The sequence below is a fragment of the Engystomops pustulosus genome, chromosome 8 (assembly GCF_040894005.1).
Source record: "Engystomops pustulosus chromosome 8, aEngPut4.maternal, whole genome shotgun sequence".
NCBI lineage: Eukaryota > Metazoa > Chordata > Amphibia > Anura > Leptodactylidae > Engystomops > Engystomops pustulosus.
In genome coordinates, this window is record NC_092418.1 from 76,108,008 (window position 1) to 76,131,775 (window position 23,768).

The window sequence follows — 23,768 nt, forward strand, 5'->3', positions numbered from 1 at the left end:
TATCTATCTATGCTAATTTTGATGTATAATTTAGAAAACAAACTGGAAATTGTTGGGTTTTCTAGAAAACAGAATGTATAATTGCACCACTACTTTTGTAGGTACACTTTGATACTATTTACATTCTACGACACATTGGTTTTTACCCAACAATCTCTAGGCAAAAAGCAGCAGCTGATTTCAAAGAGTATGCCCAAAAATTATATCAATGAGATATGTGATCTTTATTTCCCATATGAAAAGGAATAAAGATTACAATGTAAATTATTCATAGCTTCTGCATTCCCCCTAACCTAAAGTGCAGCATCTGTTTGTGTCCAGATGGGTCTATACTGTGTGCCTTATTGCTCTGTGGAAAATACTATGTTATGTCTTTAAGGCTCTTTTTCTGTGCAGTCTGTCTACATATATTTCCAAGGCATTATGAACAAAATGTTTATTTGTTGATCAAAACTTTAAATTGAAAAAAAAAAAAAAAAATGAATAAAATAAAAAAAAATAAAATAAAAATAATGCCTTGGCCATATGTGTGTCAACAGTTCATTGTATCTGACTAGAAAATGGCTTGGATGTCAACATTTTCTAGTTAGCATTGATTTTTAGATTAAAGTAATAAAAAGCTTATGCAATGTTACAACACAATATATCTGCTTACTTTAACTCACAAATCATTTGTTTTATGGCTGGCAAATCAAAAAGCCTAAAACTACAAAATTCTACAATTGAGTTGTATGAACCAGATGTTTAGCCCATTTTATTTTATTTACTGATGAGTCAGATGGTAGAGATGAGCTTCACATATCACCCATCATTAGAGATGAGCGGACCCAATGTCCACTTTTGGGTTCGGCCACGGGACCCGGACATAATGCCAGATTGGCAGCACCTTGCATCTAACCATGGTTATGATTGTCCCCCTTAGCCAGTCATAGCCATGGCTAGTTGCATGGGGCTTCAATTTGTTGGATTGGTGGCTGTTCAGGCTGTACTATTGGATAGCATGAAGTGTTATGGACCTATCAAAGTGCAATATAGTCTGTAAACAAAAATGTAATAATGCCCTATAATTTATGGGGAAATCACCCATTTGATATCCCCGCACCATAGTGCCTGTTTTTATCATTACATAATGGAGGCCAGAAATCTCTGCAGACATTGTTTGAAATAATATGAATTCATTAAAAGATTAGTGTAATCTTATACACTAAATAGTACTTGCATAATCAAGGTATGTTCTCACAGATCCGCCTGTGCCTATTTCTTACATCTGCTAGAGGCTTTGCAGCCTAAATCTAATGCACACTATAGGGGGAATTTATCAATGTGTCGCAGGGTGCATCAATGTGGATCTAGACCACAATAGTCTATTCCTGCACCAGATTTATCACTGCAATTTTACATTTTGGCTAAGTGTATGAATGTGGAGTTCCACTTTAAACCTACTTTTGGTTAGTCTAAACTGTGCACCCCGATGTTAGTGTGTCTTTTCGGCAAAGGCTTTTACATGCTCGGCCATGCCCCCTTTCCCAGAGACTGTGCTGCTTTTTTAGAGGTAACATCTCCTTAGTCTGACTGGTTAGAAAAATGCCAAAAAATACTCTAAATGCCTTATTAAATGTGGCACAAGACATTTTAGACAAAGCATGTGATATTCTATCATTACCAATATTTTCAGTTTAAATGTGCTAAATGCAGAATCTTTGGCTGATAAAAGGAGGGTGGATTACAATACAGGCAGTCCCCGGGTTACATACAAGATAGGGTCTGTAGGTTTGTTCTTAAATTGAATTTGTATATTTTATCATTGTATATTTTATCATTGTAATCCCAGCCAGAACTTATTTGGTCTCTGTGACAATTGGATTTTAAAAATGTTGGGTTGTCATAAGAATCAGGATTAACACTAAAACTTCATTACAGACACATTTGATAACTGTTACAGCTGATTATTGTAGCCTAGGACTAAAGAACAATAAATTACCAGCATCCAGAGGTCCGTTTGTAATTAGGGGTCGTATGTAAGTCGAGTGTGTTTAAGTAGGGGACCGCCTGTATAAGCAAGATTAGTTTTTTGTGGCAGGTTCTATGCAGGTAATTTATCTGTAGTCTGGGACTTTGCCCTGTCTAATTCAGAGGGTGATATATATGGCATCTAAGTTTATTGAGTTTTTGGCAACCCATACTATTCTATCCCCTACATGTGCTCCAGAATAGACTTTAGTTGCACTAGCACTTTCAGTTATTTTCCCCAATCCGCCACCTTCACGCCATTAGATCGTGAAGAGGGGTGGCATTGAAGTGGGTGTGGCCGGCGGAGAGTGGGCCTGTGCGGGGCCTTCCTGTCCCTGCCCCTGAGCACTCACTGAAACCTGTGAATTTCACATGCCGATCCAGCCTGGCGTAGAGATAAACTCTGCGCAGGACCCCGCTAGATACTTAAGAGGCCAGAACATCAAGAGCATGAGTGCGGGCGTATAATAAATAACCCCCTAAATGTCTAAATAATGATAAGAATAAAGTGAAATCCTATCAATCTGATGCTAAAACTATAAAAATAAATAGATGTAAAAAAAAAACATCTGGATCATGCTTCAAATTCTACCACCAAAAAAACAAAGTGTGAACAACCTTGAAATTTTGTTGACGTTAAAGTGACCACTATATGCTCATTATGTTGTCCATGTAATGGCTTTTTATGTTTTTATTATGTTTATGTAACAATATATGTCAGATGTGCAACCAGACCAGTTCTACAATGTAGTTTTTTTTCCTACATGAAAATGTTAAGAGTTTATATTTTAAATTTAAGAATATATATCTATATAAAAATGATAACTGTGCATAGAGAATTACATGGAACACTGACAACCTCTATGTACACATTCTGGTTGCATTTTTCTGAATGATTAAAAAGATATTCTGTAGAATGCTGCATGCTATTTACATGTTATTATTTCCTATTTGCATGCTTCCTATTTAAACATATTGAGAAGCTGGCTTATTCAACAATGTACAGAAACAGCTGTTTTATGTAGTGCAAGAAATCATATTAGTACTACCTGACGGCTTACATATTTGTACTACATGGCGGCTTACATATTATAACAAAGAGAATTATGTATTTTTTAAATTATGCTGCTGGCTCGACAGCAGTTCATATGTGAAAACAGATACTTGGATTTATTGTGAAGGTGCATTGCAAAATTGTTCAACTAAAATAAGTATCATACCTTTACTGTACATATGTACCTTTCACACATTTCTATGTATGGCATAGTATATCATAGCCATAGTGCCTCCTAAACACATCTCTTTGCATAATCATTGCTTCATTGCATTGAGTCTTGGGTAAAGTAGATGGAACAGTGGAAGTTACACTTTCTTCCCAACTACCTTGGTTTGGGTTATAGAGCTGATGATTTGCAGAGAAAAAGCTGCTACCTCCTCTGATTCCACTTTTCTGACCTCTATCGCATGCAGGGAATGTCAAAATCTGCTGATTAAGTTGAGGTTTTCTCTATGACTTGTGTTTCTGATGAGAGCCTCTTCTTTCCACCAATGATCATTTCAATACTATTTGTGTATATATTGGGTGTATATATGGTTATCAAAATCATCAAAAAAAACATTACTGATCACTTTCAAATCATTAGAGACTTGACATAATTGTATACAAAAACCATACATTTTTTACCGAGAAGTACTTTGTATGTAATAGCCTTTTGGTCCTTGGTGCAATCTGTGATTCCTTTTCAGCTACAGTGTCTAGTCTTAGGTAGACATCATCCCTGTATCATCATTGCTTCAAGCTGGTCTTATGTTCCAGGCTGAAACTATAATGAGATTAGGGTGCCTCGCTGACTACCTTAGACTTATAAATTAGCTACACTGTAGTCACAGATCACTATTCTGCAATTGCTGACCATATGTGGACTACTTGAACACTGCTAATTTGATTTATATGCAATTTACAAATCAGTGTTTCTAAGGCTAGCTTTTTTAGAATCCAAGGTTTTCTGGAGACCTGATGAGCAGAGATGAGCGAAAAAAGACGGGGGACACCCCTGGCCAGTCATAGCCATGGATAGTTGTTAGGGGCTTCCATTTGCCCCTATTTGACTGTTCAGCCGCCAATATGTCCAGGTCTAATTGAACCCGACCGCTGAACCGGAACTTGAAGGGCGAGTCAGCTCATCTGTACTGACGAGGGATTCCATAGAATTCCTGTCCCTTTTGCAATAGGCAGAGAATACTTTCATTCTTAACCAAAAGCTAGACCTGTGTATGAATTATATAATGGGGTCCCTATGATACCTTTCTTCAAAGTAAGGATGGAAGTTTCTTCTGGGGTGGCAAAAATGTCAATGGTAATAAGGTTTGGAATCACTGGTCTACGTTGTATGTCATATGAACCTACTTGTGAGGGATATGCCCTGCATAGAAGGCAGTGTTCTCATATAACCATCATAACACATAAATCACCCCACTAAACTAAAACTTCAGGCAATGAAGTGAACTAAGCAGCTTCTCAACATGTGTTGTGTTACGTTTCAGGGCATAACTAAAATACTGTTCAATTATGGCAATAATATCAAATTTCATGAATATACGTAAAACTACATGAAAAGAATAACCATAATTGTACAGAAAATGTCTTGAAACCTATTAACCAATGTACAAGAAAATAAAGAAGTAACTGTTCAGTGTTTGCAAAACCATTACTTTTTCGCTCCCACCGGCCCATTATTTTATTTTAAATGTTAATTTCACTCCAAATTCCCCTGCTTTATATTATTCTTTTAGGTTGCCTTTTGTTTGTATTTTTTATTTCCTTTCTCATGTCTGTATCCTATACATATTTAACTAACTAAAATGTGCAATCAGACATGAGTCTGGTCTGTAGCTAAAGCATAGTGTTGCTTCAGTTTTAGACCCCTGTGAATCCCAAACAATGAAAGCAGATGCTGATTTAATCCTCCATGTACAAGGATTCTGTGACCAAATTTATGGAGGTATTAAATCAAGTCCTTTTACTTAAGAATTGACTTCTCATAAGACAGGGAGGAACTACTGACGGTGCAGATGGTTTTACCATACCAGCGATCAATTATCATTGGTTTTAAAGAAAGTTTTTAGAGGTTTCATAGTTTATTTTAAGTAAAATGGGTCATTTGGAGCCTTTGAGATGGGAAACTGGACACTTGGATACTTTATTTTATTCTTTATGTATATAAATTCTTTTTAACAGATTATATATTTTATTAGGAATTTTACCACTTTTATGATGAAAAATCTTTACATCTTTATTTCATAATTTTAAAAAAACTACGGAAATATTACATATATTGTACAGTCACATATGATAAAAATGGTCCCAAGTAAGCGGGGGATAAGGCAGCTCACAAGAATAAAGTTCTTAGCATTCTACCTTTATTTATTGTTTTCTATGCTTTCTCATAAATTGCTAGCACAAGGTTTGTCTCAAAGTTCAAGGCAATATTGATTAAACATATTTGTATTGTTCTTAGAAAAGTGAATACCTTTGTTGTCTGGCTGCCGTCTCACGCGCTTTTTTCCTGTTGCTTTCTCAGGAGGGACCATTTTTACCAAATGTCACTGTGCAATATATGTAATTTTTCTATTTTTGGTTAAATTATGAAATAAAGATGCCAAGATTTTTTTATCATAAAAGTGGTAAAATTCCTTATTTATAAGTTATACAAGTTAGTTTGGTGGGAATTTCCCTAAAACCAAAAAAGGACGAAATTAAATTGGTCTGATTATATATTTTGTCTATGACCTATTCAGAGATGTAACTAGTAATGAATTATACCATTTTTTAATCTGGCAAAAAAATTATGGGCGTTATATATCTGTAAATAAGACCCGTGGCTGACCCATGATGGATGGTCTCTGGTATTGGCTGTCTGGTAAGGTCCGTCTTCAGCTGGTATGTAACGCTTAACTTATGGGCATCCTCTGCTCACTTTACCGAAAATATTAATTTGTAGGTTCTGTAAATCCAACAAAGTGTGGCTGTCCTTTTGCACTGAAGATGTCCGCATGTCAACTACTTCTGGAAATCACCACCTTCTTAAGGGAAACCTTCCCATGTCTTCCAAGGCCTAGGGCTGAACCACTTGTGGTATGTGAAATGCAAAAATCTCATGTAAATGTTTCTTAGATTATTTTCATTGTTATGTGATTCTAATAACATAATGCATACAGTTATGTTGCAAGTGCACTGGCTGTTTTTATATAAGACAGCAAAATTGGTAAAAAAAAACTAAAACAAATATTGATATAAAAGAACTGACCCCAACCCTTACGTTATCCATTGCTACATAAAAACCTTTTAAGTTTTGAAGATTAAAGTTACAACCTTACATCTTATAATTTAAAGGATCTAGAGACCTGCCGACTGCGTTTGGATCCTGAGATGGATCGGCATCGGTATGAGAGGAAGATCAGCTTTGCTGGTATATTAGATGAAAATGAAGATGCTAAAGATTCCCTACACAGCAGCAGCCACACTTTAAAATCGGACACAGGATGTGAGGAAAAGAAAGGTATGATATTATTTGTCTGTGTATAAAGTGTAGATTTTTGTGGAGTAGAGATTCGGACATATAAAATCTTGAATGTATTTTCTTACAAAATGATCAAAATAACTTTACAAAACAAAACAAAAAGAGCAATGTAAAAAGGATATAACCATGGGAATATTTGGAAATTTCCTTCCGACCGCAGTCTCTAAAACCCCAGACCACCTTAGGCCTATTCCCATCTCAGATATAAGAAGGCTAAGATGTGAATAACCCTACTCCAGATTTCTTGGTAAGGGGTTATTTTTTGTACACAAAAATTTGGGTTTGCTTAGATTACTTTCCAGGGTTAGAAAATTGTGCTATTAATTTTATGACCATTTAACAGACCATTAAATTAATTGAAATATGTGACTTCTCTTCAGCTCTATTTGTAATAGTTTCATTCTATGCATTTATAATTGTATCAGACTAATTTGACTAATTTTCTTGTATTTTTGCATGCTCGAGCATTTACCACATTATCAACCATCCCCATCCCCCCATGACTAGTACATAAGCTTTGCCTACCATGACAAAAATCCTCTGCCATGCAAAGTAATTGTTCTTATTAAAGGGAACCTGTCAACACAAATTGATATGATAAATAACTAAGAGCATGTTGTCAAGAAGCTGAACAACAATTAGTTGTGTAAAGTCTGGGAGACTGAGAGTTTACCACTGTCGTCAAGCTCTCACCACCTCAGAATGCTTCATTCACCGTTACTGATGGCTCTCCATCCAGAGACATCACTCACCACCTCCATGGTGTCAAACAGGAGTGGATGCATTTAGAGGTTGGGTGAGCTTGACTTCAGTGTTATATTCTCCACCGTCATGACTTTATTCAACTGATTTCCATCTCACTTCAAAGTTTTATTTTCATGGTGATGCCACCATTTTGAGCCATGAAGGAAACATGATCTAGAAGGCGTTAAGCCTCTTGACAAGATTTTCTCTGAAATCCCTGATGACATCTGTAATGGCAAAACATGTTGGGGAGGCCTTGAAATGTCTTAGTACCACTCAGCAGTGTGTGCTGAGTGTTTTGCATAGAGTGTTCTGCATAGAAATACATGACATGCGGACCGCTCGTTCTGTGCACCCATTGCCATCTTTGGGGGATGACTTGTATGGCCGCAAGCTTGCAGCTGTAAATGCGTCCCCCATACGTTAGTCTGAATACAGCCTTACCCGTGCATAGTGTTCTATCTATAGGCAGCATGTTATAGAGAAGGAGGAGGTGCCATTCGCCTTAGAATAGATCAAGCCAAGATGAAAGGAAGGAAGGACTCACCTGTATAGTATTAGCTTTTATTTAGTAAAGTTAATGTATTTTCATGACCAAATTAAACCAAATGAAATTAATTTAATTTAGTGACGGTAAACATATTCAACCTGAAAATTTTGTATGTTTGCCCCTGTGTATTACTATATTTGGGCATGTCAAGCATTAAAGTATAGTAAAAAGCCCTGTGATATAGAGTTGTTAAATAGGTCCTGATAATCCGTGTGTCTACTGTAAATGTGTTATAGTGTAACCTATGTGAACAAACATAATCTCCACCACTGCACCACTACATTGTTCAAGATGACCTTAATGTTTATAGATTTCTATACACATTACACTCTCTTCAACAATGGCAGATATAGGGTTTGTTATATCATTACAGAAGTCACAAATCTTTTCACTGTAGACGTAATTTTATATAATCTATTATATAATTACATTGGTCATATGCCTGTCTCATCCCCAAACAGTATGCCATATCTGGCACAATGATGGCCATATAAGTGGGACTGTGTTTAGCATAACCGTTGGGTGAGGTATACACTAGACCTCTTAGTTTTGACTGGGTCCATAACTCAACATTACAATCCAATAGTTAGTAAATAGTAACCAAAAGAACCCATTGGTCAAATAAAACTTAACCTTTATGAAAGATATTTCATAAACAAATGCGTTTGTACTTTTTATTTATATACAAGGAATATTCATATGGGAGGTTTAAAAACAATATATATTCTTGTGAAAAAGAAAGAGAACAGGGCATGAGTGGTCACTGCTCGAGCCTGTGGGTATCTGTGTATGTTTTTCATGAACTCTTGCAGAAATTCATACCAGGGCTTGTGGTACCGTGCTGGTGCTCTATTCAAAACATGAGGTCATGTCCATTTTAAAGTTAAGAAAAAATAGAATGGCACTCAACAATGGTCTTCTTGTTTGTTCCTTTATTAGAAAAATACTCACATACTAAAATGTGTACACGGGGAGGGTAGCAGACACTTGTAACCATGTGATGTCCTGCATGTCTCCTACCCTCCCCATGTACACGAGAACATTGGTAAATGCGATTCTACTTTTGTTCACTTGGAAATGGATATTTATAACCAGGCAGTAGTAGTAGTAGTGATACTGTGAGAGAATATACTGTAAAGCCCCAATACCCCTTGAGGACAGCACGAGTACAGCCCGATACCCCCGGTGGACCGCCATGAGTGCAGCCGTGATACCCCCTAAGGAGATACTCAAGTGCAGCCCCGATACCCCCTGTGGAGAGCCACGAGTGCAGCCCTGATACAGCCTGAGGATGCCAAGAGTGCAGCCCTGATACCCCTGAGGACAGCCACGAGAACAACCCTGATACCCTATTGAGGACAGCCCTGAGGACAGCCACGAGTGCAGCCCTGATATAGCCTGAGGATGCCACGAGTGCAGCCCTGATACCCCCTGAGGACAGCCACGAGTGCAGCCCTGATATAGCCTGAGGATGCCACGAGTGCAGCCCTGATACCCCCGAGGACAGCCACGAGTACAACCCTGATACCCCCTGAGGACAGCCATGAGTACAACCCTGATACCCCCTGAGGACAGCCATGAGTACAGCCCTGATACCCCCTGAGAAAGCCACAAGTACACCCCCGATACTGCCTGAGCATACCACGAGTACAGCCCGATACCCTTTGAGGATGTCATGAGTTAGCGAAACATGTCGGGGGGCTGTTTGTGTATTTATTTTACAATAATTCAGATGTGTTGAGTGATCATACAAAATATAAAAACTGGTATAGCTGCAGCAACTATGTTTTTATGAGCAAATTAGTCATCTATAGGGAACAGTATAGTGTGCAGTAAGTGTTTGGTAGCTATGGAAGGGGAGTTAGGTTGTGTGCAATAAGCTTTATCATCAGTGCTAACAGATTGGGGGTCATTTACTAAGGGCCCGATTCGCGTTTTCCCGATGTGTTACCCGAATATTTCCGATTTGCGCCGATTGTACCTGAATTGCCCCGGGATTTTGGCGCACGCGATCGGATTGTGGTGCATCGGCGCCGGCATGCGCGCGACGGAAATCGAGGGGCGTGGCCGAACGAAAACCTGATGTATTCGGAAAAACCGCCGCATTTAAATACCGAAAAAGTGTAGCTCGGGAAGCGCTTACCTTCACCTGGTCCGAGGTGGTGCATTCCGGCGCGTTGAGATGATTTTCAGCGCAGCAGCTCCACCTGGTGGACGGCGGAGGAACTACCTTCATAAATCCCGGCCGGACCCGAATCCTGTGCAGAGAATGCGCCGCTGGATCGCGAATGGGCCGGGTAAGTAAATGTGCCCCATTGTCAGTAAATAGACTCTAATCAATATTGATCAATCCTCAATCTGAGGGACCCGTCTGGCTCTACAAAGTGCCCACTAGTCCCCATCTATGGTACTGTCCTAAATGAATATGTGGAGTGAACTGTCCCAAAGCCTCTATAGGAAGAAAGGAATAGCACCTCATTCTCTCACAATATCACTTCTACCGCCTGTTTTTAAATATCCCATGTGAATATTCCTTGTAAATAAAAAAAATAAAAAGTGCAAACGCATTTGTTTATTAAATATCTTTAGTAAAGGTTAAGTTTTATTTGACCAATGGGTACTTCTGGTTACTATTTATAACTATTGGATTGTAATGTTGGTTAAGTACAAGGCACAGCCATACTTGTATGCACATTGCGTTGGTGGGTATTCCTATGTTTTTCTTCTGATTGAGACCCTAATTGATGGGTCATTAAAGACTGATCATAAGAGGTAGGCCATCAGTTAAAAATGTTTAGAAAACCTTAAAGGGAACCTGTCATCAGCAATTGACCTACTAAACCACTAACAGTATATTGTCGCACAGTGTAATACCTTCTAGTTTTTGTTTCATTCATGGTCCAGTGTGATGGCATCATCTGATAAATTAACTTTGAAGTGAGATGTAAATTGTATAAGACGTACATTTAAAAGGAGGCGGAGAGTTTAACTTTGAAGTCAAGGTAAGGAACTCTGAACGCCTCCTCCTCTGTGATTGACATTGTGCATATGACTTCAGGAAATCTGTTTAGTGATGTTTTTGGATGCAGGACCATCAATTACAGTGATGGGGGCTTTCTGTGGAACAGAGAGCATTACTTCAATGTTAAAATCTCTGCCTCCTTGACTTTATACAACTAGTTTACATCACTTCAAAACTGATTTTCTGGATGACACCACCATAACTGGGTCATGAAGGAAACATGATCGGGAAGGTGTTCAGCTTTTTGGCAACATACTGGTAGTGGTTTATTAGGCCAATTGCTGCTGACAGGTTCCCTTTAAAAAGTGGTTGTTTAGTTTTTCGTCAACTTTTAAGAATATTTTTTGTAGTATGTACTGTATATAGTTTTCTAAGATTTTAGCTATGTTAAAATTGTGCTGTGGTTGTTCACATGATATTTCCTGTGTATCTATGTTATGACAATAGCCGCTTCTCACAGATTCCATTGCTTGTAAAGTTGGTTAACATCATTGCCAACCTCTCTGGCCTCCAAATACAATGTCTGTAAACTGAATTGTCTAAAGTTTTGTTGTGTGAACCATTTTGAACAATCTGTTTATCCATTAATTGCTAATAAATGAGATGTGAGCGGAGGTCAGAGTACGTCCAGTACATATAAATCTGTATTGTGCCACTTTTTGTCCATTTTAGGTGAGTGGTGTCTTATTTTTTTTTTTAATTTGGATTCTGTGGTGCTGTCTTTTACAGGCCTATATCTATTTTTTTATATCTATTTTTTAATGTTTGTATATCTTTTTGCAATACGTGTGATAGAGGCTGATTCTGTAAATTTTTTAAACCTAATACTTGTAAAAAAAAAAGGTACAAAAAGTTTACTGAGCAGCTGACAATTACATGTAAAGTTTATACCCCACATATACATGTCCTTTCATCAAACTCCTTCAAACAATTACTGCAGCTTCAATGTAACTGGTTGTATTAGGTAAATGCAATGCAAACTAATATATTACGGCATGTGATACAACAGATCATAGAAAAGGCATAAATGGTGATAGAAATGGAAATTTTAAAAACCTTACATATAGCCTGCATATAACACATTCTATAAAGAGCATCTGTAGCATATGTCTTATTATTTGGTGATGTCATTTTCATCTAAATTTTATATATAAGTTAATCTAATTAGTAAAGTAATCCTTAATAGAGATTTTTGGGGACTGTTATCTGCCGGAGGTTGAAGAGCCGGACTGTCAGCCCCCCTCCCCCCACAACAAACTCCAATTAGTCATTGTTTGTTTTTTTGTTAGTTAGTAGTCAATATGAATGTTGTAACAAAATGTGTGAGCCTGAAAGGACAGTCAGCTTTTAGCATCTGTACTGCAGAGATATCAAATGTATTTTTTTGTGGAGGTTGAGTAAGTTGAGCAATCTAGTATCTAGGCGGCTTATAGAAAAAGCAGATGCAAATGTTTAGTGTGTCCATTTTTTAATTAATAATATTATTATTATTATATAATATTATTATTTTCAATTTGGCAATATACTTTATTGCATTTGCCCTGTCTCCAATTGCTCTTAAGTGTGCTAGTTCTTCCCTTTGCCCTGCTCTGTAATACAGTGTAGTCTTACCCCAACATTAAGCCACGTCTGAAAACCTTTTGTGCAATTCAAACTCATTGATGCTGATGTATCCAGAACTGCGTTTTGTCCCTAGTCTTAATAACAGGCATAGGTGACATTTGATGGCCAAAATAACTTAATAATTCTGGTTTGGCACTGGTACCCTGGAATTAAAATCAAGCCAGTTCCAGGCCAGTGTAGATTTCAGCACCATAAAATTCTATAGGTTATATATAATTTACAGGTTATAGTAAATTTGGCTGGCTAAGGTCTCCCTGCCCTGGTCTGCAGAGTCCCCCTTTCTAAAACTATGTCAAAATTTCAAAAAGTCACAATTTCAATGGGGATCACAAGTGAAAATATCACTGTTTCTATTTGGAGACCTGTCATAATTTAGGTTTTTATGATTTTGGCTGGATTAAATAAAAATCACAGAGCTCAGCTTCTCTCCTCATTCCACCTTCAGCTCTCCAATAAAACTGCACAACGTGCATGACAAGCTTGCTTCAGGCTTAATTTAACATGTGCAAATATTTTACTAAGAATGGTCACAACCTAAAGGTTAATGATTGATAACTGTACACAAGAAAACAACATATAGTTGACAGATGCTCTTTAAATATGATGAGGCAAACTCAACTTCTAGGTAGGGTTTCCAAAATGCTTATGGGAATATAATGGTCTCCATCTCTACAAAGTGATTTTCCTTTTATTATTCTACAAGCGAGTTTGGTGGAGGAATATGAATGGTATAAACAGCAATGTGATATACTGTACATGTGCGTTTATAATTTATTAAGAAGGAGAACCAATTCAAATGCTTTATCTGATGCAGACCTACAGAGATATAAAATGAACAATTTATGTGTTTTTCTAAAATTAATAGAAAATAAAAGTTCTATTACCTGCTAATATTAGGACATTATGGTAATTTCGGGTAGTTATTATGAATATTTATACGAAATACTGTTTAAAAAGTATACACACAAACCTATATGTAACTAGTTCAAAAACAGTATAAAACAGTATAAAATTAGCACACTATGTATGATCACCCTTTTTCACATAGCCCCGCAAAGACATAGCTTGAAACAAAAACACCACAAGGCAGGAATATAAAAATCTACCCATATCCCTCCTTGATGCTTGAAATTCATCATGGCCATTGTCCAATTAACAATAAGTTGTCCGCCACTTTCTGACCGTTCCCTACTTCCAAAGGAGGCCAATAATGTCATGATTAAAAATAGTGATATTTGCAGAAACATGAAGGTCTGGCATCATTTAATATTTCCTATGATTTTTAATAGAGAACAGCGGTGCAAGTGTCATTTAACCCTTTGGCTGGACCCATCCGTCTTTAACCCTTTGACCGGACTGTTATTCTTTACACAGAGTTCAATGGCAGTCCGCATAAATGTCAATATATTTGTAAAACATAGGGGCACATTTACTAAGGTGCTCGCGCCAGTTTTCTGTTAGACTTTGCACATTCTTTTCAGCGCAAACTTCTTGCTTGCACAGGTATTTAAGAGGTTTCCGAGACCCATTTGTGGCGCATAAGACACATTGAAGGCGCACAATGCACTATTCTTCATGCAATACAAATTTCTACACTGAAGTTTCGGGGCTCAGTCTGACTGTGCACCACATTTAACATGCAAAGTCAAACAGAATTGTTTCCCACACCCCATGTTAAAGGTAAACCAGAAAAAAATGGTGCATTCTGTCGGAAAAGTGCAGAGGGCACCAGATTCATGAAGAACCTGCCCCCTGAAATCATGAATCTGGCACCCCCTGCACACTACACAGTGCAGCTTGTGCTGTTCTAAGTAAATGTGCCCCATAATTCAACACCAAATTTCACCATAATTTAAAGACCAAAGTCCCTATGGCTCTGTTCACACTGGTGTCACACATGTAAACTCAGAACAAATGACAATTCCTCGATGGCACTATCGGTTTGTGCCACAGACCAGGTTATTCTGCTTAATAAGGGAATAATAGCCCAGACGTTTTACACTATTCAGTAAGCCAACATTACAGTTGAGGAGGAAATTATATTATCCTTTATATCGCACAGTTACACAATTTTCCTGATTTTGGAACATGTCTGTACTTCAAAGTTTGTTTGGTTATCATTTTTTTTCTTCTAAAGATGTTGTTGCACTACATTCTTCATCCAACTATTTAATATTTTTCCTAATATCTAAGTGAAGAGAGGTTAGATTATAGATGTTTGTTAGAAATAAAAAATCTAAAAAGCTGTATTAAAGCAATAAGAGAAGAGGGAAACAATTCCTCTTGTGTTCTTTCAATGCAGTTCCCAGCAGGAAGATCAGGATAGGAGGCTCCCGCCTGCTCCAGATTAAAGGAACCCGCAGTTTCCGGGTGAAGAAGGGGGGCTCCCTGTCCAGCATTCGCCGGGCCGGCAGCCTAAAGAGCACCAAACTAACACGGCAGGACTCAGGGTCCGAGAATGAGGACATCCAGCTGTCACAAAGCAGGGATACTGTTACTGACATAGGTAATACAGACAAGAAGTTTTAACGGGGGGCATGGTAGATTCAAGGAGTACACCTATGCTCAATTCCAGTCAAGGCAGAGCAAATTTTAGCACCCACACCTCACTGACTGGATTAGCAATGGTTAGAAGGGATAACATTTATTACTCATTTTTTAATTTCCTTTTTGTAATATAAAGCAAAACAATAGTCCCATAGGGATACATACAGCCCTACATTACTATAGTGTGGGGGCACCATGAATCACAATAAGTGTGTATATATATATTTTTTTTTTTATTTTATTTTATTTTTTTGCTTATGTAAGAAGGTACCAGTGTTAAATGGAGACAATATACAACAAAATCAAGACACAGGAATATACAAACAATGTTAAATGATTTTCTCCTAAATCTACATTTTTTGGTAAAGTTAATAATTGTTCAGCATAGATCATTGCAGATCAGTTGTATGGTTTGCAGCATCTTTGAGATGCAGGGAATTCGTTCTCCATTTTTGTCCCATCCCCCTGAATACAGGGGACATGTGCCAATAGATGTGCTTGTCTTTGCCACCCCAGCTAGTAATCAGGGAGTGGGAGTTGGGTCGATGTGTTGTGTCGCTCTGTTGTGAAACCATCTGTGCATGGCTGGACCTTTAGATAAAAAAATGTTATATATTGCTTTGGTTGTGTAATAGCTTATGGCTTATTTAATGTTTGTTTTTGAGAAGAAGGGAGCCCTTGGAGCACCAGTGAGCCCAGTATTGAGCCTGATGGAAGCAACATTGGCACAGAAGAAAGCTACCACCGTAATATGTCTTGGTTGCATGTAAGTAATCTCTAACACGTATTGATGAGGCTTGCAAAAAAACTTCATTAGGTAAGAGGATGTGGAAAAAAATTAGAGTTTTGAAAATTCACAAGAATCTGCTTATGGAATTTCTTCTTCCCAACTGAATTATTTTACATCTACACTTGGAATCAGTGGCCTAACTAGAGTCCTCTGGGCCCCAGGGTAAAATTTCTAATGGAGGAATCCAAAAAACCTTTGTTCCCTGACCCTTTCCCCTGATATCAGTGATATCAAGTATGGTCAAGCTGAAGAAAGCCCAAATAATATTTTCAACATGAGCCACATAATGCTTAAAATGTTTCTTAAAAGGGCCAAATGTCATACTGTATAAAAGTAAACAAGCTATATAGTGGTTACATTTATACAGAATTACTACTACAATCAGCCCTTTGGGGCCAACCACAAATCTGAACATGAGACACCAGCATGGCCAGTATGTGCCCCCACAGTAGCCAGTAGTCTTCCAACACAGTAGCCAATAGACAATGCCCCCACTCAGTAGCAAATAGTCACAGTGACTTTTTAGTCAAAAATCCCAGTGTCAACCATTAGCCAAGAGTGTCAGTGCGCCCGTAGCCATTAGTCACAGTGCCCCAATAGTCACAACGTCCTATAGTAGCCAATAGTCACAGAGCCTACCGCACCAAAGCCAAGTGTAATGCCAGCTTACACTGCTAACAAAGTTAGCACTGCTAGTCATAATGGCAGGTCATGGAGTGTTCTGCTCCAACATTCAACTGTCTCACAGGACACCACCGATACAGTTGTACGTGGCTGGTGGGGGACCATCACATTATTGCTTTGATATTGAACTGTCACAGCCAAGGGCATGATGAGCTGTCACAGCCACGGGCCGGATTTAACAACATATGAGCATGCAAAGCCCCGATACTGTCTGTCTTCTGCCTGTATGGGCGCAGCTCACAGGGCAGGTGCTCTGATATTGAACTGAGAAACTGCAGGACACCAGTCTCAGTCACACCCCCTCTGATCATTACACCCCTACTTGGTGTCATAGTACCTGCAATTATTGGTCATTTCTTAGTTAAATCATGAATAAAAGAGAAAAAGAGTGTGATTTGCACAAGATATTTGAGATTTATATTAATATACTTATTTGATATTACCAGGTTATGATTCTGATATGTAACCAACAAAGCTTCATTTGTACCCATGTGGATTACTGCCACCCACACTGCTATCTGCGCCATAGCCGTTCATGTGCTCGGTTGGTAAGAGCCATTAAATTGCTCTATGGAGATACTGTAGATTCACTCAAGGAGGACAACCTGGGCATTGGCATTGGTCTTAGAGGCAAAAAGGTGAAAGAGGTTGGTTTATTTACTTTCCTTATTTAGAATTGGCTTGAAATATCAATTTAGTTATTAAGTATTATAATACATAGTACTGATACTTTTTGTGGTATTCTCTGCCTTTTTGTTCCCATAAGCACTATATATATATCAGAGGAGCGCTAATATTTTGGTACATGGACATCATAGTCATATTTGAGAATTATGGGAACTCAATAATTTATGGATACTTGCCCTGTTATCGGCCTTCCCCCCTCCCCCAGGCTGTAAAATAATACTCAGTTTATCTTGCCTTATTTTCTTTATGAAATACCTGGGGATGCACTAAGAAGCTGACCTGGACGTATCATATATTCAGAATTTACTTAAAATATCTGTGATAAGTAACTGTATAACTCTTAAAGCACCTCTTATGGTCCAAACTGTCATTTACTAAGGGCCCGATTCGCGGTTTCCCGACGTGTTACCCAAATATTTCCGATTTGCGCCGATTTTCCCTGTATTGCCCCGGGATTTTTGGCACACGCGAACGGAAATCGGGGGGCGTGGCCGAACGAAAACCCAACGGATTCAGAAAAACCGCTGCATTTAAAAAAAAAAAAAAAAGGGTCGCGGGACATGCGCTTACCTTCACTAGGAATAGGCCGGTGAACTTCAGGGCATTCCTGCGGGCCTCGGGGAACTTCAGCGCAGCAGCGCCACCTGGTGGACGTCGGAGGAACTACCTTAGTGGATCCCGGGCGGACCCGAATCCACCGCAGAGAATGCGCCGCTGGATCGCGAATGGACCGGGTAAGTAAATCTGCCCCATAGTATCCATGTTGCTTGTTCCGCTTTGTGCTCAGGTCTGTCAAGTTACTCCTTGGAAATTTTTATAGGATTACAGTGCAGCATATATTGATATGTATATATCTCCATCTACAGTTTCTAAATTGTATTGTTTAATCCTCTAATATAAATTAGAATGTATCAGTATATATAAATACACTATCTATCTATTACTTCATTCTTCATTTATATGTAACCTTGTCATATGTTATATATTCAGACTTAACATAGTGAAATGACACGAGTCAGGTCCTCTTTCTTGTGTTTTCTAGCGCAGTCATGTGACTTCATATTAGGTTCTGTTACATGGTCACATGATTTGAGTTGGGTCCTCTTGCTTCCTTCTTCTGTGTGACTTCTTTCCTTTTTGGTCCTGACCCATAAATACACTTTAGTAAAAATGTCTGTTTGTAGCCCTATATCTGTATATCTAATGCAAGTATGAGTATCGGACCGAAACACAGACCGGGCTCATTTACTAAGGGTCAGAACGCCGCACTTTCGCCGGGTTTCCTGAATATTGCCCTTTTGCTCCGAATTGCGATCGGATTGTGGCGCATCGGCGCTGGCTTTCACGCAACAGAAATCGGGGGGCGTGGGCGTCGGACAACCCGGTGGATTCGGACAAACTGCAGAATTTAAAAAACGATTTGTGTCGCAAGATCAAGCACTTACATGCATCGGGAAGAAGAAGGTGAACTCCAGCGGACCTCGGCGCAGCAGCGACGCCTGCTGGATATTGGACGCACGACATTAGTAAATCCCGGCAGACCGGAATCCTAGACGGACAACGGACCGGGTAAGTAAATGTGCCCCATTGTGTATCCACAATAAACCTCTGGAAATTCTTTTTCCAATTTTGCATAGTGCCATAGAAACAATTACAGTATAATAATGTACCATTTTACATACTATACATAGAGTAATGCCTCCACACCTCCTGCCTTTAATGTTTCTGCTATGCTCTGTAACATCAAGAGCCATTTAAGATTAGCTACTGCCCCTGCAGCCCTTATATCTGCCAAACTTCTCCCACATGCTCTCTGATTATGTTAGTGTTTCTACAATTTATTAATTCTTACAGTAAAATTCACTGAAAGACCATAAAGTGTCCCACTAGTCCTTTTACTCTGAACAGTCAGCCTTCCAAGAACTATAATGACAAGTTTTATTTATAGTATACTGTACTATCTCAGCTCATTGCGGGTCATTTACTAAGGGTTTTTCCGTGTTTTTCCGGCGGTTACTCGAATTTTTCAGTTTTGCAGCGATTTTCCCTGAATTGCCCCAGGTTTTTGGATTGTTAGTCGGATTGGGCCGTGGCTGTAAAAAAACCCAGCGGATTCGGAAAAACCACCGTATTTAAAAAAAAAAAAGTGTTGCTTGACACTCCGACAGACTTCAGCGCAGCAGCAACACCTGTAGGACATCGGGCGCACTGCCTTAGTGAATCGCCGGAAGACCCGAATCCTCCACATAGAACGCGCCGCTGGATCACGAATGGACCGGGTAAGTAAATCTGCCCCATTGTGTTAAAATCCTCAGTAGAATATTGAGCACCATAAAGTAGACCCAGGTAGTACCAAATATAGCTACAATCTGCCTTACAGTAAAAGATGAAACTGCTGGTAAAGATTATTTATAGCATATACAGGCGGTCCCCTACTTAAGAACACTCGACTTACATAAAACCCCTAGTTACAAACGGACCCCTGGATATTGGTAATTTATTGTACTTTAGTACTAGGCTACAATGATCAGCTGTAACAGTTGTCAAATGTGTCTGTAATGAAGCTTTAGTGTTAATATTCATTCTTATGACAACCCAACATTTTTAAAATCCAATTGTCACAGAGACCAAAAAAGTTCTGGCTGGGATTACAATGATAAAATATACAGTTCTGACTTACATACAAACTCAACTTAAGAACAAACCTACAGACCCTATCTTGTATGTAACCCGGGGACTGCCTGTATAATGGTAGACAGTTATATTGTGCTTTGTGTACTTAGTGCTCAGACAAGTCTTGCCTTCGAACACCATCTCTGAAGAAGAGGGTCACAGAAGCAAATTTGGAGGGAAAGAAGGACAGTGGGATGCTCAAGTATATAAGGCACCAGGTACTTTATACCGTTTTCCACATGTGTGTACTATATTGTTCAATCAGACATGTACCATAAAATAAAGAAAAACTTCCAACTATATACAAATGCCAAGCAGACAGTGCAGGGCACAACATCTTATTCCCAGTGGAGAGGTGGCTGAACATACATGGTCATTTTCCATGTTTTTCTACGGTACCCATGTTAATATGCCATTTATGAGTGTTGTACCCTGTTTTGTTTTTATGTATTTTAGGTTATGAGCATGTCTCCTGCTCCTCTGTCTTTGTTAATAAAGGCAGCCCCCATTTTGACAGAGGAAATGTATGGGGACATACAGCCAGCTGCGTGGGAGCTCTTGTTGAGTGTGGATGAGCATATGGCAGGAGCTGCAGGTGAGAGGTCTTCTATGAGAAGAAAAAAATAATAGGGAAACCTGTCCTCAGGATTTCATATTTTCACCCAATGATAGATTCCCAAATTCTTTTAATGGTAATTCCTACTTTTAGAATTACCAATACAGTGCTGCTTGGAGTCATGAGGGCATCTGAATCCCTGTCATCATCATTATCTCCTCACAGCTCTCCCCCTTCCCTCCTTCTCACTCCTTTCTACTCACATGAATACACTGTTTGCTGCAAGTAAATTTCAGTAAGCTCACGTGAGCAGGAGAGTGGGGGAGGAGGAGCTGCTCTGAGAGCTCTGAGGAGATAATGATGATGACACAGTGACTCAAATGCCCACATTACTCGATCTAGTTAACTTTCAGGGAGCCAGGAATGCTATATTCTTTTAAAAGTGAATGCAACCAGTTATGTTATTTATAAAACCAGAAGGGGAATCAGTATTACAAGGGCTATGGGAACCTGTTTTTGGTAAACAGGTTCCCTTTAGGTTAAAAATGTTGTCGTTAGTATAAATGATAATAATAATAATCAACATTGGACTTATTCCATATTCAAGTAGATCCAATACAATGTGCAGCCAAATAAAGAAATTATCAAATGGGAGTGTCAATAAGCTACTTTGCTGTGCTCAGGGAATTGTAATTCAGGGTTAAGACAGCATCCACTTACCTTCAGCTTGAAAAAAGCACAGAATTCTGGCTCAGGTTTTGTATGATATACTTTTACAAATTCTCTTGCAGCTGCCATGTTCCTGCTTTGTGCTGTGAAGGTACCAGATGCAGTTTCTGAGATGCTAACTTCAGAGTTCCAGCATCCGGAGACAGGACAAAGACTAAATGCTATTCTTAAATTCCACACCCTCTGGAGGTTCAGATATCAGGTTTGGCCAAGAATGGAGGAAGGAGCACAGCAGATTTATAAGGTTGGAAATCTTTTAAATAATTGTAAGAAGGTTGTTTAGTAAATTTGAGGAATTCTTTTTTTTTCTGATTCTGAAATTGACAATTTAAATGTTACAGATCCCTCCCCCCAGCATTAACTTCACATTGCCTTCTCCCATCTTGGGCATGCCGTCTGTTCCCATGTTTGATCCACCTTGGGTTCCCCAAAGCAGTGGAAGCGTTCAAGATCCAATTAGTGAGGATCAATCTGTGAGTAGCTCATGTACTGAACCATAGTTTTAGTTTCATATAGTTCTATGGACCTGTGGTTAAATCACTTAGAGCAGATGCTGCTCCAGTCTTGCAATGGACAAATTGTTCAAATGTTGTAACCGGAAGCAAATTTCTTTGACTGCGTTGTACAGAAAATGTTTCTCAATGATTATTTTACTCACATGTGTATCTTTGTTTATAGACTGGAACATATGCATCTCGTCCTTACAGAATAGTTGTGTAAAAATATAGGAAGATGTAAGAAGCTTATGTTAAGATACAAAACACGCCCTTCACATGACGGTTCCTGAGACCTACTATTAGGAATAGGGATTAACTTGAATACTTGGTCCATGAAAGGGAGCAATACCTGCTCTAATTTATTTAAGCATGGCTTCCTAGGACCCTTCATGATACGACTTAGTATATGATTAGTATTGCCTGATCAGATGAGAATGCCTTTTATTGTGCTCTTTTCAACAACAAACTACAGAAATCTTTCTCTGCTCGTGCTGTGTCACGATCCCACCAGCGGGCTGAGCACATTCTCAAGAATCTCCAACAAGAAGAGGAGAAGAAACGTTTGGGCAGAGAGGCCAGTCTTATTACAGCCATACCAGTGACACAAGAGGCCTGCTATGAGCCAACCTGCTCTCCCAACTCCGAGCAAGAAGAAGAAGGTGTGATATGGCTTATACACTGCATTTTCATCTTGGATAACTGTTTTCTATTCTATAGAAAATATATATAATAATATAATATAATAATATAAAAATAATAATATAAAATAATGATGTATTCTATTCTTTCAAAATAAGTGCAAAAGGTTTATAACATATCATATACTGCCTGTAGATACATTGGGTCCTGTAGTTAAGCTCATGGAGTTTGTCTCTTTCTGATTGTCAGATCTCCTGTGCACTAAACTGGTGGTAATTTCCTCCTTTCCGATGTACAGGAGGTCACACAGTAGATCTCACTGGTCCATCTTTCTCACATACCTCTAATAATGTACACTGGGCAGCAAATATTGCACATATTACAGAGTAGACTGCAAGTAATGAAAACACTACCTTACTTTTTTGTAATACAGACAGTGGTAAGTGAAAGAAAAATCCTACAAAGTAGTCCAACCTAATTACTATGTATGCCCCAGAAAGCACTAGTCGCAACAAAACCAAAGTGGAATATGACACTGAGACCTATTACAAATATCTTACATCTTTAACTGAAATATTTTAAATATATCTTATACTGAAAAATAATAAATACACTTTTGGCAATGAGTGATATTATGCACTATTTTTTGAGAACATCCAAATATTCACCTCTTTATTCTTAATTGCCAGTAGAAGAAGCCACCAATCTGAATTCACGTCGCCTATCGGTAAGCCCATCCTGTACTTCTAGTACTTCTCACCGCAATTATTCATTCCGGCGTGGTTCTGTGTGGTCTATTCGCTCAGCTGTGAGTGCTGAAGGTAAGTCCTGCCTCATAAGTCTTGGGGGAAAGATCTTTTTGGATACACATAGATAGTGGTACACATCAAAATGATGCTTATTTCAGATGAGGAGCATGCAACAGAACATACTGCGAACCACCATGTGTCTCAGCCACCCCAGCCTGTATTCCCAGCATGCATTTGTGCTGCTGTGCTACCAATTGTACATCTGATGGAGGATGGAGATGTCCGTGAAGATGGAGTAGCAGGTCAGCTTTTTAAAAGCAATATATTCACAAGTGCATAACACTAAGAAGTGCATAATCTTGGATTTTACTAAACTCCACTTAGTGGTGGTGGCATCCAGTATTTCAGCATATTCCTCTATGAATGTTTGTGTGCACACGTTGATTTTATCATTCAAAGTCAGACACGTTTTTGTAGTTATAATTTCATACAGTATAAAAAAAAGTAATATCTCCACAAAATAACATAAACTGTTCCCACAGTGAGTGCAGTAGCTCAACAAGTTCTTTGGAATTGCTTAATCGAAGATCCTTCCACTGTCTTGAGACATTTTCTGGAAAAATTAACTATCAGTAATCGACAGGTAACAATAACATATTCGCTCAATGAATGTTTGCTGTGTATTTTT

General features: G+C 38.6%; 1 protein-coding gene and 1 long non-coding RNA gene across 31 annotated transcripts in view; both read left to right on the forward strand.

Annotated features, from left to right (window-relative positions):
- UNC80 (unc-80 homolog, NALCN channel complex subunit) overlaps positions 1 to 23,768 on the forward strand; it is a 116,012-nt gene that overhangs the window by 46,844 nt on the left and 45,400 nt on the right. For 21 of the 30 annotated variants that reach the window (XM_072121306.1, XM_072121311.1, XM_072121315.1 and 18 more), the window contains 13 exons: positions 6,012 to 6,145; positions 6,404 to 6,569; positions 14,832 to 15,035; positions 15,745 to 15,842; positions 16,997 to 17,197; positions 20,021 to 20,128; positions 20,367 to 20,505; positions 21,258 to 21,439; positions 21,537 to 21,668; positions 22,165 to 22,351; positions 23,021 to 23,152; positions 23,239 to 23,382; positions 23,623 to 23,723. In XM_072121306.1, the coding sequence (XP_071977407.1) occupies positions 6,012 to 6,145; positions 6,404 to 6,569; positions 14,832 to 15,035; positions 15,745 to 15,842; positions 16,997 to 17,197; positions 20,021 to 20,128; positions 20,367 to 20,505; positions 21,258 to 21,439; positions 21,537 to 21,668; positions 22,165 to 22,351; positions 23,021 to 23,152; positions 23,239 to 23,382; positions 23,623 to 23,723 (1,928 nt within the window). The remainder of the gene's footprint in view (positions 1 to 6,011; positions 6,146 to 6,403; positions 6,570 to 14,831; positions 15,036 to 15,744; positions 15,843 to 16,996; positions 17,198 to 20,020; positions 20,129 to 20,366; positions 20,506 to 21,257; positions 21,440 to 21,536; positions 21,669 to 22,164; positions 22,352 to 23,020; positions 23,153 to 23,238; positions 23,383 to 23,622; positions 23,724 to 23,768) is intronic. The other 9 variants (XM_072121330.1, XM_072121336.1, XM_072121333.1 and 6 more) reach the window with 4 other exon arrangements.
- LOC140075429 (uncharacterized) lies at positions 518 to 2,636 on the forward strand. The gene is made up of 2 exons (XR_011849415.1): positions 518 to 1,645; positions 1,676 to 2,636. It is a non-coding gene; the product is annotated as an uncharacterized lncRNA (long non-coding RNA).